A 17,860-nucleotide genomic window follows, 5' to 3' on the forward strand; every position below is an offset into this window, starting at 1 on the left:
GTATCGCATATCTCTCCGTCACGCTTTCACACTATACATGGATCGGCAAATGCCTGCTTGCTAAACCTAAATAGCAAGTGTAATTTCTCCTCGACCCTACCTCATTCTACTCGTCATCGGGTGGCATCTCGTCGTCAATGTAGCGGATCAGCGATATCCGCATCTCCGTTGTGTCGTTGCCGCGAAGGACGTCACTGACAAAGTGCGCTTCTACCTGCATGTGTACCTGATCGGTGTTAGCCCACTGTCCACGCTCCATCTTGATGCTGTATATACGTACCATCTCTAGTGAACCCCGCAGCACACCCACCAGTATGTTGGAGAACCACAGCTCGTCCTGCGCGCGGCCGTCGTCAGGCAGCTCTACAAAGTCGGCCAGCGGGTTCTCCTCGAAGATGAGGGAGAACTGCTTGTTGTCGCTTGACCAGTTGGTGATTGTCGGTGTGATGTTGAGGAAGATCTTGAAGCCGACCTACAACCGCATGTCAGCTTGCGGTCTATATCGCATTGACGTGGTGGCGCTACCTTTGAGATCATCTCCGAGACCTCGCGGAAGTTGGTGCAGGCAGGCGCGCTGGACTTGGCCAGGAAGTCTTCAATCAGCCGTATACCGATGTTGTATCCCATGCGCTCCAGTTGCTTGTTGACATCGGCGTAGTTGTATTCGTAGTCCTTGCATAGTTGCGCGACAATGGTGCCGTATGTGAGGGTGACGAGTTCGGCGCTGACCTTGTCTACTCGAGTCCTGGCACCGTCAGAAGCGGTCGCTTAGAGTGGCCATCTGCGAGACTTACTTCCACACTCTGACATCTATTAGCACATGTGCAGCAACTACTAGACGTCTGGAGCTCACTCCTCGCCCATGCGGGCTGCTTTGGTCGATGACGCCATATTTGCAGGGATTTAATCGGACGATGTGTGTGGTGTCTAAGTGTGAGAGTAGACTGTTGCGTGTGTTTGGTGTATTAAGTCGCGATATCAAGTCGTGTTGTTGCGTCGGGGAACATGCGGACTGCGGAGGAGCGTACCTGGGACGCCCGGGCCCTAGCGTAGATCTGCCTTGAGGAAAGTTTACCAGCTACAACTGACCACAACCACCGCGCACCAATCCACGTACCCCTCACGTATACCGAACCAAGCACCCCTCCATCGCCATGTCGAGAGAAAAGCGACCCGCCAACGAGGCTTTTGGCACGAGCCAGCTGGTCAAGCGCACCAAGTCGGACGCGAATCTGGGAAGCTCTGCAGTAGCCGTCGTGAATGGCTCGGGCGCAAATGGCGCGCTGATACAAGCGGTATGTTATGCCCACGGACTTTTGATAGAGTACCAAGCTGAAGATTGCGACGTGCTGACAGGTGCTGTAGGGCTCGCGTACCAGCGCGCTGCAGTCGCCGGTTATGGAGTTGACGGGCCATTCTGGGGAGATCTTCGCCGCGCGCTTCGATCCGACAGGACAGTACATAGCCTCAGGCTCCATGGACCGGTCTATATGTCAGTCATCTGTGAACACGTGAGAGATATGCGCTAACATGAACAGTACTCTGGCGCAGCTCTGGATCATGCGAAAACTACGGCATTCTCACTGGACATAAGCAGGCAGTCCTGGATCTGCACTGGTCGCGCGACTCCAAGGTCCTGTTCTCTGCCTCGGCAGACATGCACCTAGCAAGTTGGGATGTGGAGACGGGAGAGAGGATACGGAGACACCCAGGGCACGAGGAGGTTATCAACTGCATGGACGTGAGCAAGCGCGGTGAAGAGATGCTTGTGAGCGGCTCCGACGACGGCTATATCGGGGTGAGTGCATCAGTATACCACTCTGGAACATTTCTAACTCTCACAGATCTGGGACACGAGAACGAAAGACGCCGTAACATTCATCCCCACCGACTTCCCCATAACCGCCATATGCCTGGCCGAAGCCGGCAACGAGCTCTTCACCGGCGGCATCGACAACGACATCAAAGTCTGGGATCTGCGGAAACAAGCCGTCACATACACACTCCTCGGGCACACCGACACCGTCACTTCGCTCCAAATGTCCCCAGACAACCAAACCCTCCTCTCCAACGCACACGACTCGACCGTCAGAACATGGGACGTGAGACCCTTTGCGCCTGCAGACAGGCGCATTCAAACATACGACGGGGCTCCCACCGGCCAAGAGCGCAACCTGCTAAAGGCAAGCTGGGACTCCAAGGGCGAGAAGATCGCAGCCGGTAGCGGAGACCAGAGCGTAGCCGTTTGGGAAACCCGAACAGGAAAGCTACTACACAAGCTTCCCGGCCATCGAGGTGCCGTCAACGACGTGCGGTTCCACCCGCTCGGTGAACCAATTTGTAAGTACCCTAAATCTCCTTTTGCATTCGTCCCTCTACCTGTTCTCCGCTCTGGACCCCGCGCTACGCTTCAGCTTTCCGACCGGATGGCGGTCGTGGCGGATTGGGTTTGGAGAACGAGCGAACAATCTCGATTGTTAGCGCTTGAGGCGGATAGGGGAGTAGTCCTTCGCATTGACACTCTTCACCGCTGAACACAAAGCTATGATCTTTCGAACACGAAGCTAACTTGGCAATCTTAGTGGTATCCGCATCTTCAGACCGCAAGCTCATGGTAGGCGAGCTAGGCAAGTGAACGTGGAGATGAAGCAACTTGGTCCGTAGGAAGCAACTTGGCTACGCAAACATGCTTCGAGATGGATCATCAACCCCCGGGGGAAAAACGTGGAGAGAAAGGCCCGAGGAACATCCGGCCCCACGGTACGTCAGAAGGCGTTGTTTACATATAGAACTGGATACGCCGGTGCGACATTTGACAGGGTACGGAGTCGCATGTACTGTCTTCCCACAACACAGCGAAGGAAGGGGGTCAAAAGACGCGTCGAGGAAACGACCCGCATGTTGCTTTTGGACAGTTATGACGCGCAACACCATCGACAATGTAAAGAGTAAACAAAATACAACCAAAGTCAATCAAGATGAATACCCGCGTCTTATGCACCGTTATGAATGCCGTTGCACGTAAATAGCACACTTGCGAAGCTACTGGTGCTCAGTCGTTCCTCATTGGGGTAGACGTTTCATGTTGTTTTTGTGCGAGCCAACCAGCGTGCTGCGGGCCTGACGCTTTTGCTACGCACCTCTTCTTCCGGTCAACCACCAGGACCACCACAGGCCACGGCAGCGATCTGGGATGTGTCACGGACCGCAGTTCGCGTGCATCGGTGCATCAGATCTGGATGTTCTCGAGTCTGCGGGGCCTGTCGTGCGTGCTCGCAGACGCGTTTCACCTTTCCAGCGATCAAAGTCTGATACGCCACTCGTCGCGGAAACGCATGGCGCTCAATGCTTTCTCGACTTCTGACCGTCCATCGTTATTGGGACGCTGTGACCCATGTCATCTTGGTGCGGAGCGCGCGACCACCACCTCCTCTCCTACTCTTTCATCTCCTTCGTGTTTGTCTTGCATCTATTTTCCTTCCAGTCATTGGTAATAGAGGTAGCGGTCGCTGTGCTCCTGCTTGTTTCGCTTCTTTTCATTCTTTTGCGCTCGTTTGGCCGAGGTGCGCTGCTGGATAGCCCTGTCTGGTCCTTTTTTCCACTCTTTTCCCTTTTACTATTCACTTTCAGAGTCTGGGAAGAAGATCTTTGTTTGGACGCTTTTCGAGAAAGTTAAGGGGTTGGTAGCCAAACGGTTCGCTCCAACGGGATTACTTTGCATATGCTGGGTAGGGTCTTGGGCAAGGGCGAGATCCATTCATTGTTCTTTCACTCCACATCTTCTGTTCTTGGAAGCGGTTCGGGTACACGGCGTTCCTGCATTGGTTCTGGAGTATCCTTTCTCTTATTCGCCCTTGTCTTGTCTTGAGTGAAATCAACACAGAGACCTTCGGCTAGCACGACGCGTCTGCTATAAGGGATTCACGTACGCCCAAGATAGAACTTGGGGGCTCGTAACCGTATATTTCTGGACTTGAGGGAACTACCGCGCTATATACGGATCACCATGTTTCGGTCACCACTCTTCGCTTGGTCGCCGCGGCCAGACCAGAACCAGGACTTCGACGCAACGCCGGCAACGCAGTCGACATCTCGGTTCAGCGCGTTCCGCAGTAATGTGCGGGGCATGGTCAACGGGTCGTCGATATACTCGCAGTCGCCGGCTATGAATAACAACAACAATATCAACACACCCAAAACGCCCTTCCTGGGCTTCTGGAACCGCCAACAACCGGCCAACCAGGACGGGCTGCCCACCCATCAGAACGCGCATCGCGAATCACATGTTTCGAGGGCTCCATTTCATGCGCACCACACAGCGGGCTCCTACATCGGCGCCATCAACCCGCCTCAAGACCTGCAGGAACCAACCACACTCTACGCTCGTCACCCAGCCGATGTACCACTACCCAACCAGCAGGAGGGTTTCGTAGACCCCGAGATCCAGCAACTACAAGATGAGATAAACGGCCGACGACACAAGCGACGGAAGCACCGAAGGAGAAAGCACCATCGCACCGAACGATCCGCATCCAACGCATCCAGCGGTTCCAACGGATGGGTACGCAGACGCGAACAGCGCGGCACCACCGCAGTATACATCCGCGGCTCAGCTGCACGCGGGAAGATGATCGCATGTGTGATATCCGGCACCTTTCTCATCACCATCCTCGCAATCTGTAAGTCTACCATGCCATCCCACCCCACCCCCAAATACGTATCAACAACTAACGTCTATCCCCCCACAGACCTAGCAATCGCCCTAACCAACCGCTCTCTCGGCCAAGAAATCCACATCCTCTTCATCATGGTCCTCCTCACCATAACAATCTTCTTCTGCCACTCCCTCATCCGCCTCTGCATGCTCATGCTGAACCCGCCGCGCCACGAACACCGCGCCGCCATGCCCGACATGACGGGCGGCGGCGAGGGTTTCCAGCCCATCGTCCCCATTCGCGTGCACCTGCGTCGCGACGAGGAAAGCGCAGACGCGGATATGGATGACGTGTTGGAGAACGACATGGTGGGTGCGAGTGGGGATGAGGAGGGCAAGAATATGCCGCCGCCTCCGCCGCCCGCGTATGGGCTTTGGAGGAGTAGTGTGAGGGTTGATCCGAATTTGCTTCATTGGCAGAGGGTTGGGGATGCGACAAGGGGTAGCGCTGTCTCCGCTGCTGCTCATTCTACCCGTGCCTCGCTCTCTGGCCCTGCGGCTCTTGCCGCTGCATCGCTCCGCGGCAGCGCAGCCTCCACATCGTCACATCAACCGACCCAGCAAGAAGGTCCCCGCCCCCCGTCTTACGCCTCAGAAGACGGCGTAAGTTACATCGTTGAAGCGGAACCGAGACACACGACGAATGTACGGGATAGCACTCGAGGCGCGTTGAACGACATTCATCCTGCGTGGCGGCCTGGGTATGCGATGAGTGAGATTAGGGGTGGGGAGTTGCCTGCGAGTGCTATGAACGGTAGTCGCTCTTAGGAGCCGTATGGCTGCCCAGGTGTTGTTTGCTATCCAATCGTGGCATAGCGCGTCGCACAGTTGTTTGGTTCTACTTGTAGCGTTCTAGCATTGCGTATCTGTGTGTTCTGAGTACTTGACGAGTGTGTACAATGGCATCGTTCTACCACTTTTCAAATCCTGCATTTCCTGTCCTCTATTCTCTATCCTGCATTCTCAAGCTCACTTGATGGACGTGCTCCTCATCTCAAACGTTTCTTACACTCTTACCCGCGCTCATCTCTCTCGCTCTTGCTTCTTCTCATTGTTTCGGTTCTTGTCACGAAGATGAGGTCACACCGTTGGTTATGAAACGCGCAGAAGAACGAGGTGTACGTCACGCATGTTGTGGATATAGTAAACAGTTTCAGCCACTCTGTTTGAGGGTTTGTTCTTGTCTTTTCGTCATCGGCACTGCGTACGTCATTGGAAGTCGCATCTTTTCGTCTTTTGGTTCTGTGGCTAGTTCGTTGTTCTGATTTCTGAAGGTAACTCGTTCTAGCGGCTATGCGCGAAGTCAGTGTAGTGTATTCTATCCACGGTATCGCTCTGTGTCTCCAACACGATATTTCTCAAGTTGTCATGTTGATTGACATCAAACGCTTTGGGGGCGTCCATTGGAAGAGCATCATCTCCATTCCTTCCTTCGCTTTTCTCGTCGTTCTATTCCCCATATCCCACAAGTTCCGGCCATTCAATGCCTTGTCGCCCGTGAAGCATCGCTAGGTAGTCCTCAGATACCCCGTCTCAAACCTCCCCCTGGGCCCAGCCTTCTCTCTTCATATTCGTTCAAGTCGAAACCAGACTGTTCCCTAATGGCTTCATCTCTTTCCCTTACATATATGTCCAATCTATCCTCCTCCACCCTCCTCTTCCGTGCACAATCCTGCCAATCACGCCAATACTCTTCTCGAAGCGCGGACCACATAGCGCGTCGACCCCCTTCCACGTCCCTTTTGTTATTAGACAGGTCCGTAGCAAATTGGTACCCTCTTTGCTGCACCTCGACCGATTTGAGCTTCGCATGCCGATTCTCAACGCGGCTAGCTAGTACAGTGGCAGAAGCAGAGTATGTCGCGCTGATGAGCTTTCCGTGCCCGTCCATCCAGATATCCGGTAGCTTGTCCTCCGCAACGTCCCAGCCAGCTATGACATCAGACAGGAGCAAGAAGACTCTTCGCTCCAGATCTGGCAGGGGAATCTTGCCACTCTGCAATGCTTCGCACGCATCTTCCCCCGGGCTCTTGAGCGAGATGGAGATGCTCACCTGTTCTTTTGCGGCATCTTTCAACGCCTTTATGAGGCCTACGACGTTGATACGCAGCGTGCTTAGTGATGTTGCGGCGGCGGTTTCGAAAACGAGAGCGATGTTGAACGACGCGATGGATCTATCCCATCTGGGTACAAAGAAGCTGCAAGGACGTGTAAGGCAGTGTACTCGCAAAAAGTGGAAGTCCTTAAAACTGGTCCTACACTTGGTACTCTTTTTGACTATGGTAACGTTTGTGTTGTGAGTCAACATGTTCCTGATTCTGAAATCAGAACGTGACTTCCTGCTGAGCTGCCAGATGTTCAGCTGTAGCCCGTGTATGGTATGATTATCAATGTCTAGTATTGGACCTTCAGGCGATAGTGCTGCTAGGTTGATGATCTTTGACAGGACACTTCGAGGAAGGTCCAGGAGATGGCGTGGCTTTGAGCCTAGTTGTCTGATGACGACGTCTCCATTCTGGTCCGCTGCGAACTCCCTCCAGTGACTATGTTCCTTGTCAAATGTGACTCGCATGTATCGTTCCACAAAATGTATGCTGACAGAGTGAATAAGCCGGTCGAAATTGGCGAATCTTTGTAAACTAAATTGTCCGTTTCCGATCAAACTGGAAAAGATCGCATTGAAGTCGTTGACTAAGTCTCTCGGATACTGCCTTTTCTGTACCTCATACCGCTTCTTCTGTTCCTCAGTCCGTGCGAAGGAATTCTCGCACTCAGGGTCCAGTCTCCTACCAGTGCAAGCGAATGTGATTGGTGACTTTTTTGCACCGTTCTTCCAAAGCAATCGTAACAAGGGCAGTGCATCGAAATCATCCAGTGCATGCTTGCAAGCGTGGTAGCACATGGCATCGACATCGATATGTACCTTCTTTAGCATCCCAAACTGACTGCCGATGTTGGATAGCCATACGGAAGCATATGCGAACTGATGATAAGCTTTCCCATCGAAATTGTCATAGCGCGGATTATTTCCTCCATCATGACGATCGAGAACTCGCGAGAAAACAAAGGTATTGTCGCTATAGAACACACTGGCTGCCTCATGGTATATCTGTCGACAGACCAGCAGCAGCGGTAATCCCAAGTGGAAGTCGTGGGTGAACTCATAATCAGCGCCGATTCTGGACTCGAGTTCCGTCTCAAATCTGGCTGTCAGGGCGTGTATTCCCTCATCTGTGTCGTAATTTCTTCGTTTGGGTTCGACCGCATTGTAAGCATCGGTGTTGTGAAGGAGGATTGGTTCGGCGCGCTTGAACAACTGTTCGTAAATCAAGTTGCGGATCTCGCCTGGCCGGTCAAGGAATGAGGGCTCGCTTGGATCGGCTGGGTGTGAGTCTTGCTTTGGAATTTGCATCCTGGCGATGGTGCTGTACTCAGTTGGATGGAATTATGCTATGAACGATGCGCGACGTCAGAGCGACGAGTTGTGAGCTACCGCGAGCAGCTCCAACTAGAACAAAAACGATTGTGTACAGATTGGAGGTGCTTGCCCGCAACGCGGTCGCGACAGTGAAACTTGGCAGCACAAAATCGGAGAGCGAATGCTGATATCGTTGCGCGCCAAGCATGGAACTCTGCCCTTGCGGAGTGTAACAGGAGGGTCGTCGCCCAGAGAGAGACGAGAGCAGTAACGACAAGCTCGAACTTGGCGGCGAAGGAAGTTACGATGCCACCGAGCGAAGAGGTGAGATGCAGCTCCAAGGACGCGCCGTGACGATTGTAAACAAGGCGAGGTTTGATTCAGGCGCCCATCACGCCTTCCCATCCTCGAAGAACGCCAAGACACACGTGATTATGTAGCTAAACTACAAGCAGGGTCTCACAAAAGTCTTGTGAGGAGGATAAGTTATCTCAGATAAAGAAATCGTAACTGAAGGCCAGAGGTAGCAGATGGTATCGACGTTTATGACGACCGTTCTGAGAGCTGTGTCTGTGAACCAAGGCTGACCAGCCAAGCGCCTGCGAAGGCAGTGTGGTAGTACCTATTCTGATCTCGATAAGTTTCGTGCAATCGGGGGTTGTAATCATGTCGAATACCTACCAGATGATGAAGGAGTTCCAACGGTAAAGTGCTCCAGCAGCTTCATAGTAGATCTGGTGACAAGTGAGTAGTAGGCCGCTGCTGACCGTGGTGCATATGATTCGCCTTACTATCACATATCCCCTGTGCAGCCATTGTATTCCACAGGGTGCGATATGCCAGGGAAGCGATAAAGCAGGAAAGCGCGATAGTCGAGATGATGGCAGGAGTGGAAGTCCCATGAGACGAATGAGGGAGTGGATGCAGAGCGGGAGCTAGGTGAGCCTAACCGTAATGGTAAGATGACGAAAGCTGCTGACGTTGTTCTTGTTGGAAAGACGCTGCTTCACCAAGCAGTACACGATGCAGTCGCGGGGTTGTGAGCGACTACCTTGCGTGAAGACGTGAGTCGTCCGTGCATGACGCGTTCCGAGGCGCATGCACAGCAGATCATCAACACAAGACGGGCGCATCTCGCATGTGAAGGGGCAAAGACGCTTCGCGAATCTTGTGAAGGCGGAAATACGACCGTACACATCTTCACACGCAAAAGATGGAGTTTGCCTTCATGTGGCGCAGTGCACAGCCACAGCGTTGATTGGCCCACTGCAGAGCTCCCCGTGGCTGAGCATGGTTACGTCAGAATGCCTGTCGCAAGCGCGGCGTCTCGAGCAGGTTGCACATGGGCAGTCGACTCCCTGTCGCTTGCATTCCATAAAAAGGTTGTTGCTCCTGCACTCGTACACCGAAATAGAAGATACCCCTCCTGCCCATATCCCGCGAAAGACACCTGATCGCTCCTTTATCTCTCCTTCACCTACCACCCTACCTCGATACCCCGCGAAACACGTCTCGCAAGCATGAGCGGCCATGGAGATCCTCGATTGCTCTACACAGTCGGCGGCATTAAAGCCTACCACATCCAGCAGGGCGAGGAGAGCCCTCTCACACCCTCAGGGCCACAGACCCTCTCGCTGCTAATGGTCCCCACCAACTCGCCCTTTGCAGACCTCAGCAACACGCGCGGCCAGAACGAAGCGCCCGAAGAAGACTTCTACCTACACCTCAACCTCCCCCCGGAGCTAGATCTCCCCCTCCCCGCGACGACACAGATCTACCACCAGCCACCGCGCAGCTACCTGATACCGCGATGGGACTTGGGCCCAGAGAGCGGCGCCTTCACACGCATTGAGTTCCCGCCAATTGGCAAGGGCTCGACATCGGTCACGCAGGAAGATGTGGATACCTTTGAGACCATCTTGGCACAGTGCACAGCCTTCCTCGAGCGTGCGCAGGCCCCCTCACACGAGAAGGGCAAGGGCGACATCAAGGCATACAACCCCCAGGACTACCAGCCAGGCCAGGGCTACGCGGGCGCTGTGAACAATGGCGAGGTCGTTTTGGTCGACGAGGAGAATGGCAGCGTCGTCGGTGAGCTGGCTGAGGGTGCCATGATCCACGCCGACCCAGCATTGCAGCAGGGATCCAAGAGTATGTCATCTGAACCTTTTCCGCGCGCAGGTCACTCATGCTAACACAGGTCAAGATCCCGTCGAGATTGTCGTCTCGCCAGACGGCAAGCGCATCGACATCCGACCGCTCGAAGAAGACTACCTCGAAATGGCCCGCCATCCCGCATACAAAGACTCTGGCCTCGTCCAGAACGCCGCCGCCGCATCTCGCCTCGTTGTTACCGGCTCCAGCTACCTTAGTAACATGATGGTATCCGGTGCCGAGAACTTCATCAACAAGACGAGGCCGAACGAGAAGCCCATGGTCTTCAAGCCTGCCACCCACGAGCGCGTCCGCAAGATCAACACCCTCACAACCGGCGTCGCTGGCTACTCAGCCAAGACTGTAGGCCAGCTTACCAAGTACGCCCAGAACGCTGCAGCAGGAATGGCAGGCCACAAGAAGACACACGCCAAGAGCGTGAACCCAGACGGCACGCCCAACACAAACTACAAGCCAGGACTGTTGAACAAGAGCTTGATCGCCTTCTCCACAGTCGCTGACGGCATCTCGCACTCGGGCAAGCAACTCCTAACCAGCAGCGGAGCCGCAGCCAGCGCCGCCGTCGGCCACAAGTACGGCGCCGAAGCAGGACAAATCACCACCAACCTCGCCGGCGGCGTCAAGAACGTCGGCCTCGTCTACATTGACGTCACAGGCGTCAGCAGAAAAGCAATCATCAAGTCCGTAGCCAAGGGTATGGTCGTCGGCAAGGTCAAGGACAAGAAGGGCAACGAGCAGACCGTCATGGTCGGTGGTGGCGATGGCGGCACCATCACGCCCAGCGACTTGAACCCGAATGTTGGTGTGTCTAATAACAATGCTCCGCCCAACCAGTCTAGCAATCCTACGCCTGGTGGTCAGGTTTCGTTTGGTGGTCCGCCGCCTAGTTACCGTCAGGGTGTTGGTGAGTCGCTTGAGGGTCAGCCTGCGTACTATCCTCAGGAGAAGAGGTAGAGCGGGTTATGAGATACGAGGTATGAGGTTATGACATGGAGCGACTGGCATCGCATGTAAAGAGTCGAAGTGGCTTTCTTTTCCTAGTTCGTTTGTGCGCTGTCTGCTGTTCTAGCGATATACACTTTCAATGAGAGATATGTTTTCAAAGGTTCAAAAGTTCAAAACATTCCAAGTCTTTTAACATCTAGTTCTGTTCTAACTTGCTAACACTCCACCCGTCTTCTTCCCGCATCTCAAACCGAGCGTCTCTGTCCAACCTACCAAACTCGACAAAGTCAAAGCTCCCTTCCCACCCCTCCGCGGAACGTAACTGCTCCGAAACCTTCTTCCTCTCTGCTCCTCGGAGCGCAGAAGGAAGAAATATCTGGGAACGCTGCCATAACTATGGAATGAGAGCATGAAGGGGGCCAGGGCGAGTCCAGCACATATTGCCAGCGATTCTGTTCTATGATATGGCGTAAAATCGTGATCTCCTCGAACCGCAGAAGAGTGGGTTACTGTGGGCTATATAACAACGGCGCGGGCAGCTATAGAGGGGACAGGAGAGGAAGAGGAGTATGACGGTGAAGAAGGGGGCCGGGGCGAGTAGGGCACATATCGACAGCAAAGACTCTACTATGATGTGGCCACGCAAACTCAGAAAGTCAAAAAAGCGGTCTCTCGTCAGAGTGTGGAAGCGAGGGTATATGACAACACAACGCCGCATCTGTGGAGAGGAGAGCGAAGGGGGCCGGGGCGAGTACTGCACATATCGACAGCAAAGACTCTACTATGATGTGGCCACGTAGGAGCAAAAAGAGCGGTGTTAACCCCCCGGGGTGTCTTTCATGCGTTGCGTTCCAAGCGGATGGTTCGCGTAAAAGGCGGTGATGGTTCGTTACAGAGTCCCGAGGTCGCCGGAGGATTGAGGTAGGCGACTGACTCTTGTTACTTGGTGCTTGTAACGGCGAGGTCGGAGTCGGTTGGACCGACGACCGATCTCCCCGTACGGCGCAGTCTCGTCTCGGTCTCCGCGTATCCCGTATGGCGTCTCTACGGCGCAGTTCAGCTCGACTCGAATCGCCTACTCCGTTGTTGCATTGAAACTGTCCTATTGCAGCCAAAACGTTGTCATGTACTTTCTTCGGATGTCTCGTACGAGTGTGATAGCTCGGAAGATACCGATGTAACTATGTAACGACAATGTGGATCAGTGGAGTAAGTCCATACCTTGATTTCCCTTACTCAGACTCAGACTTCCGTGTTAAGACTGGGAGGACTTCCCGCTTCAGACCTGCGGCTGAGTCGAGAAGTTCCATCACGACTCGTCACCTATATTACCATAAATCCTTCAGTTATTACAACGTTCCGGGTACCGACCGTCGCCTGCCCACCGTCGTCACGACACCTCGGTACTGTAGATCATGACGACTCAAGTCACTTATTCGGCGGCACTTACTTCTAGAGTCATTCGAACGTTCCATCTCCATGCCCCATCACATCCGCCACGACTCGTTCCTCTATAACACTCCGGGGCTCGTTTTGCTATGAAAACGGGCTCATCTTAACTCGCTTCCCCTTGCTGTGCTATAGTATACCCCTTCACCACCTCAGAATGGCGTTCCGAACCAACGAGGATACGCATCCTGCGTATCGTACGATCGATCGCCGCGGGTGCGCCGTGGAGTTATAGACAACGTTCTGTTGTGATAATACCTGGGTAAGGGTAGGTTAACTACAGCGTATGTATGTTGAGCTAAGCTACCGGTATGGTATATCCTCGGTTGATGGACCGGTAGGTATATCGGGATCTACGCGTATACCTACCCTTACCACGAAGACTATACACACGCCATTCACCGTGGTCCGTCACATCACCTCCGCGCCGCCTCCGTCTCCGCCTGTGATACTCGACTGAGGTCGTGTCGCCTCACGACTCGGGGGGTGTGATGTGCAGTCTGCAGTCTGCAAGTCAGACAACCCCCTTCCCCTGTAGATTATAGCTCCTTCCCACTATACTTCCCCTCCCCCATATCACGACATCGTCACTTACGTCGGCTCGGCACCGTTGGGAACCGTTAAAGGGCGCTTAGCATGGCTTGGTACGCGATTGGTATATGTTTCATGCTTTATACGCCCCCTGTCTTGCGGCGCGCTCGCTTACCCTGAGATGATGCGCGCGCTTGGCTCTTACCTGCTTTACTGAATTGACGTATACGCTTGGGGGAGCATGGAAGGGAGGAGATGAGAATTCTCCGATGCAATGCCGTTGGCTGATCTGCGGTTGCGCGAAAGAGGGGAGTTTGGAGTGTGGGCTGTTGAGAGCGCGCGTGTATGGGCTTGGCGGCGGTGGGATTTCAGGGTTGTGGTGGGTGGTGTTGACGTCGTTGTTATGGCTGGAGTGCTTTTTTGCGGTCTTTTGTTTTCTGTGTGTATGTGTGATGATGGTTGCGTGTATCGCATATGTGTGGCTGAAGGAAGAAGATGTAGAGGTGTGGACGGGAACTAGGATACCTGACGAGTGTTGTTTTTCGGCTTACAGGCCGAGGTAGTCTGCGGGACGAGTTACTACACTACAGAAAGAAGGAAACACACAACGACAAGCCTACCGATAACTGTAAAATTCCTTTCTCATCCTCTGCTTCCTTTTCATGTTCGACATGACGCCCCAAACCCTACCGTAACCACATCGTTCATCGTGGCCGCCGTCCCGTCCCTCGTAGACCGATGACTTGCAGCCGCGGAGCCTAACATACCTACTCCTACAATCACCACACGCGCATGCACAACACACACAGCTACCTAGTTATCAAAAAGAACAACACATACCTGCATCAGTATCTACACCCTCCCAGCCCGCCATCCCAACAAGCATCCGCTCACGCGACTCCACCCGTAGTCGCAGTCGTAATCGTTGTCGTCGTCGTCCTACGTGCACATGACCACTAACCGCTTCGCTACACCTGCATACCAGCCTCATTTTTTCCACCGCTGATCGTCCTCATCGCCGCATCGCGCATGTGACCTACGTCACAGGTGCATAGCTATCCTGGCCAACGACTGCAGTTCACGATCGAAGTATCAAGCATGCATCGCAGTAAACACATGAATAAAGCACTACAAGCGCATTACGCGATACTTTCCATATTTTGCTGCCGCGGAGTGTGTCTCGCGTGACGGCTCATTTGGAAATGACGATGAAAAGCCCAGCACGTGGCTTCCCAACCATAGTAAAACAACGCCGCCGTTGCGCCGAAGTCTACTATCTGTGGAGACGCGTATCTCCACGACGGCCTGGCGTACGATGGCCAGATCGAATCGATTGATCGAACGGGCTGGGGAAGTGGAGCTGGGTTGGAAGCCAGCAACCAAGGCAAGCAAGTCATTCCCGGCGCGCAGCGCCAACGGACTGCGACGGCTTCGAAAACAAACGGTGCAGGTGGTCGCCGCCGGGTTCAAGTTTCTTATTCCAGACCGTATGTGAGGCGAGAAAATGGGCACGAGGGACCGTTGTTCGGGAACGGGAAGCACGATGTAGTTAGTTAGATCGAGGCGTATAAGAGAAGCAAACATCTCTCTATCGTGGTTTCTTTTTCGTTTTCATCTCGAGTATACCGTTCGAGAGAGAAAACAAAGAAAGTCACTACCTATCCACCAATCATAATCTTCTACTTCTCTTCACACACGAACACCTTCCTACTCGAGTAAAAAGTCTACGTCTCAAACTACAACAAACATGCTCTTCGAAGCCCTCAGCGTCCTCGTCATCGGCGGTTTGAAACTCACAGCCGTGGGCCTGGCGTTCAAGTGGATGGCGAGGTACTAGAATGGCCTCTTCACGTGTGGAAGGAGTGAGGCGACGGAAAGGAATTGTCGCAGCCAGTCAGAACAGCGGGGTGGTGCGATTGCCCCGCTGAATGGTGTGAGGCAGGCGCGGGGTAGTTCACCGGGACTGGGAACCACATGCACACGAGCGACAACGGAACGGAGCCGCTACAACACCAACACTCATCGATAGACGACCACACCGTCACTGCACTCACACAACCATCGTATCTGCAGCCATCATCACCGAACCATGCCAGACCCCCCACAGACCTTCACGTCCCTGCCCATCCTGCCACTCAGCGCCGCTCTGAACCCGGCTACCAAACCGCAGTTCCTGCGCGACCTACGCGATGCCTTGTTGAACGTGGGGTTTTTGTATCTGAGCGAAACAGGGCTGCCGGAGGGGTTGGTGCAGGATGTGATCAAGGAGTGTGGACGGTTTTTCGAGGAACTGCCGAGGGGGGAGAAGGAGAAGATTGAAATGAAGAATGAGAAGAGTTTTTTGGGGTGGAGTAGGGTGAGTGTGTGATTTCCTTTTGAGTTTGTTATGTTTCTGTTCCATTTGTCAAGTTGAAGTTAGCAAGTTGAATGGGAGAGAGAGAGAGAGACGACGATTATGCAGATAAGACGATGGTCTATTACAAGCTATCGCTATGCTACGCTATGCATGGTGTGTACGGAAAGAGAGAGAAAAAAATATCAAGGAAACTATGATACAGAGAACCGAAGAACGAAGAAAGAAAAAGAGAAACCGGCCGTAAACCCATAACGCGTGTATCACAATAAACCTCCAATGCCCTCTCTCTTCTCATACCAACGCCAGCTGCAAAAACAGAAAAAAAAAGACAGATAACAGAATCACCCGGGTATATCCCAAATAGACGACGCCAACAATATGTACTCGACGGCCGTTAACTTGCACACACACACTCTCTCTCCTGCCATTACTCCATTCCGTCTCTTCCTCGTAACTCAAAACTTTTGCTTTCTTTCTTTTGGTCGTCAAACGACTCGTCGTAAAATGCATGCTGACAAGAATCCTTTCTTCGTAGCTCGACAACGAAACCACGGCATTCAATCCAGACCACAGGGAACAACTCGACCTCTCGACTCCACATGCACTACCCGGACCCGACGCACCGCTGTACCACAACTTGCTCGCACCGAACCAATGGCCGTCGGCTGACCATCTCCCGTCTTTCAGACCAGTCTATGAGGACTACATACGGCGCATGGCGCACATCTCCACGCTCTTCACGTCGCTGATCGCAGAGGCGATTGGCTTGCCTGCGGACGCGTTTGAGAAGTTCTTTGATCGCGACCAGCAGCACAAGCTCAAGATAGTCAAGTATCCCGAGGTTGATGTGGGTGACCTGCCGGCTGGGGCGAGCGAGATGGAGCGGAAGAAGTTGGAGATCAAGCGCCAGGGCGTGGGTCCGCATAAAGATAGTATGCTCACCAGCTACCTGCTGCAGGCTTCCGATCAGCTCGGCCTGCAGGCGCAGAACGCAAAGGGCGAGTGGATAGACTGCAAGCCCATACCTGGTACGCTTGTTGTGGCGATCGGGCAAGGCATGGAGGCGCTGACAGATGGGGTTTGCGCGTCAACTACACATCGCGTTCTGAGTCCGCGCAAGGGGGAAGGCGCGCGTTACTCGGTGCCGTTCTTCCAAGGCGTGAGCTACGACGCGCAGTTTGAAGCCATGGATGTGCCGGACGAGGTACTACAGCTGAGGGACCAGGCGAGGAAGAAGCGCAAGGACGATGTGGAGTTTACGTTTGTGAAGGGCAGATGGGGACACCTCGGCGAGGCAACGCTGATGAACAGGATCAAGAGCCATCCCGACGTTGGCGAGCGGTGGTACCCCAACGAGCTGAAGCACATCCGCGCGCAGCAGGCAGCAGCGCAGGCGTCGTCATGAAGGCGATGGCAACCAGGAGAGAGCCTGTAGTCGTAGTGTAGCAGACCATGCCCGACACACGCAGCACCAGTGGCCTCGGATTCACGTGAAGCTTCCGTTCCGTCAGCGTTCCGTCAGCGTTCATGCGGTGTGACAAACAATCACACGAGAGCACTGCCGCCATCGTGATCCAGGATCAAGGGACAATACGGTGAGCTCATGTCCACTTCACATGGTTGTGTATCGGCAACGCTTCCCTATGCAGGACACAAGCGAGCGCAGGCGAGCTACTGCACCCAACGGCGCAATGCGATTGGGCGGAAGCGCGCCCGAACGCATGTATCCCATGTGAGCGGATCCGCGGGACGCCACGCAAAGCCTCCACACCCTGGCCTTGGCAACAAAGGCTCCGCAGCACCCAGCGAAGAAAAAGCCACGCCCGAGAAATTCTGCTGGCCACCGTGTTTCGGCGTTACGGCGCTACTATGTCCATCGGAAGAAAACGTCCGATAAAGGGACGAGGCAAAAAGGGCCGGCGGAACCGCTGTTGTAGACCTTTTCTGCCCTGGCAAACCACCCGATGCTGCATGCGTAACCAGCGTCCGGTGTGTAGCGTAGTGTAGCTCGTAGTTGGCTCGTAAAGTGTATTTGGCATACCATGTTTCAGCGTCGGTGGGCCCTATCCGCACGAGGAAATTTTAGCAGACTTTCTGGCGCATGTGGGGCTAGCTTCCATGCATGTTTCCCTTTCGTAAGTTTACAAAAGACAAATACCATGACGGGTGGCCGATGTCGTGTGGGTGTGATGGATGGGGGATGGATGGATCCAGGGCATGGGCCAGTTCGAACGGATGCTCGGATGTCGGGAAATCTCGGTTGCATTGCTCC

At 53.9% G+C, this 17,860-nt stretch overlaps 5 protein-coding genes across 5 annotated transcripts; 4 read left to right on the plus strand and 1 right to left on the minus strand.

The window, feature by feature from the left end:
- Nucleotides 1–106: 106 nt before the first annotated feature.
- J4E78_008746 (uncharacterized protein) lies at nt 107–891 on the minus strand (the record flags this gene model as incomplete). The annotated part of the gene is made up of 4 exons (XM_049369346.1): nt 107–226; nt 281–472; nt 526–745; nt 854–891. 4 exons carry the CDS (start codon nt 889–891, stop codon nt 107–109), a joined length of 570 nt encoding a protein of 189 aa, XP_049219047.1.
- Nucleotides 892–1,154: 263 nt separating this feature from the next.
- On the plus strand, nt 1,155–2,635 carry J4E78_008747 (uncharacterized protein; the record flags this gene model as incomplete). Its single annotated transcript, XM_049369347.1, has 5 exons — nt 1,155–1,295; nt 1,366–1,492; nt 1,539–1,798; nt 1,845–2,340; nt 2,583–2,635. The coding sequence occupies 5 exons, from the start codon at nt 1,155–1,157 to the stop codon at nt 2,633–2,635; spliced, it is 1,077 nt and encodes a 358-aa protein (XP_049219048.1).
- A 1,371-nt stretch (nt 2,636–4,006) lies between these two features.
- On the plus strand, nt 4,007–5,482 carry J4E78_008748 (uncharacterized protein; the record flags this gene model as incomplete). Its single annotated transcript, XM_049369348.1, has 2 exons — nt 4,007–4,679; nt 4,749–5,482. 2 exons carry the CDS (start codon nt 4,007–4,009, stop codon nt 5,480–5,482), a joined length of 1,407 nt encoding a protein of 468 aa, XP_049219049.1.
- A 4,170-nt stretch (nt 5,483–9,652) lies between these two features.
- Nucleotides 9,653–11,261, plus strand: J4E78_008749 (uncharacterized protein; the record flags this gene model as incomplete). The annotated part of the gene is made up of 2 exons (XM_049369349.1): nt 9,653–10,283; nt 10,333–11,261. The coding sequence occupies 2 exons, from the start codon at nt 9,653–9,655 to the stop codon at nt 11,259–11,261; spliced, it is 1,560 nt and encodes a 519-aa protein (XP_049219050.1).
- A 4,060-nt stretch (nt 11,262–15,321) lies between these two features.
- Nucleotides 15,322–16,993, plus strand: J4E78_008750 (uncharacterized protein; the record flags this gene model as incomplete). The annotated part of the gene is made up of 2 exons (XM_049369350.1): nt 15,322–15,588; nt 16,124–16,993. 2 exons carry the CDS (start codon nt 15,322–15,324, stop codon nt 16,991–16,993), a joined length of 1,137 nt encoding a protein of 378 aa, XP_049219051.1.
- Nucleotides 16,994–17,860: the final 867 nt, after the last annotated feature.

Source organism: Alternaria triticimaculans (genome assembly GCF_023758025.1).
Source record: "Alternaria triticimaculans strain BMP 0046 chromosome Unknown scaffold_16, whole genome shotgun sequence".
Lineage (NCBI taxonomy): Eukaryota > Fungi > Ascomycota > Dothideomycetes > Pleosporales > Pleosporaceae > Alternaria > Alternaria triticimaculans.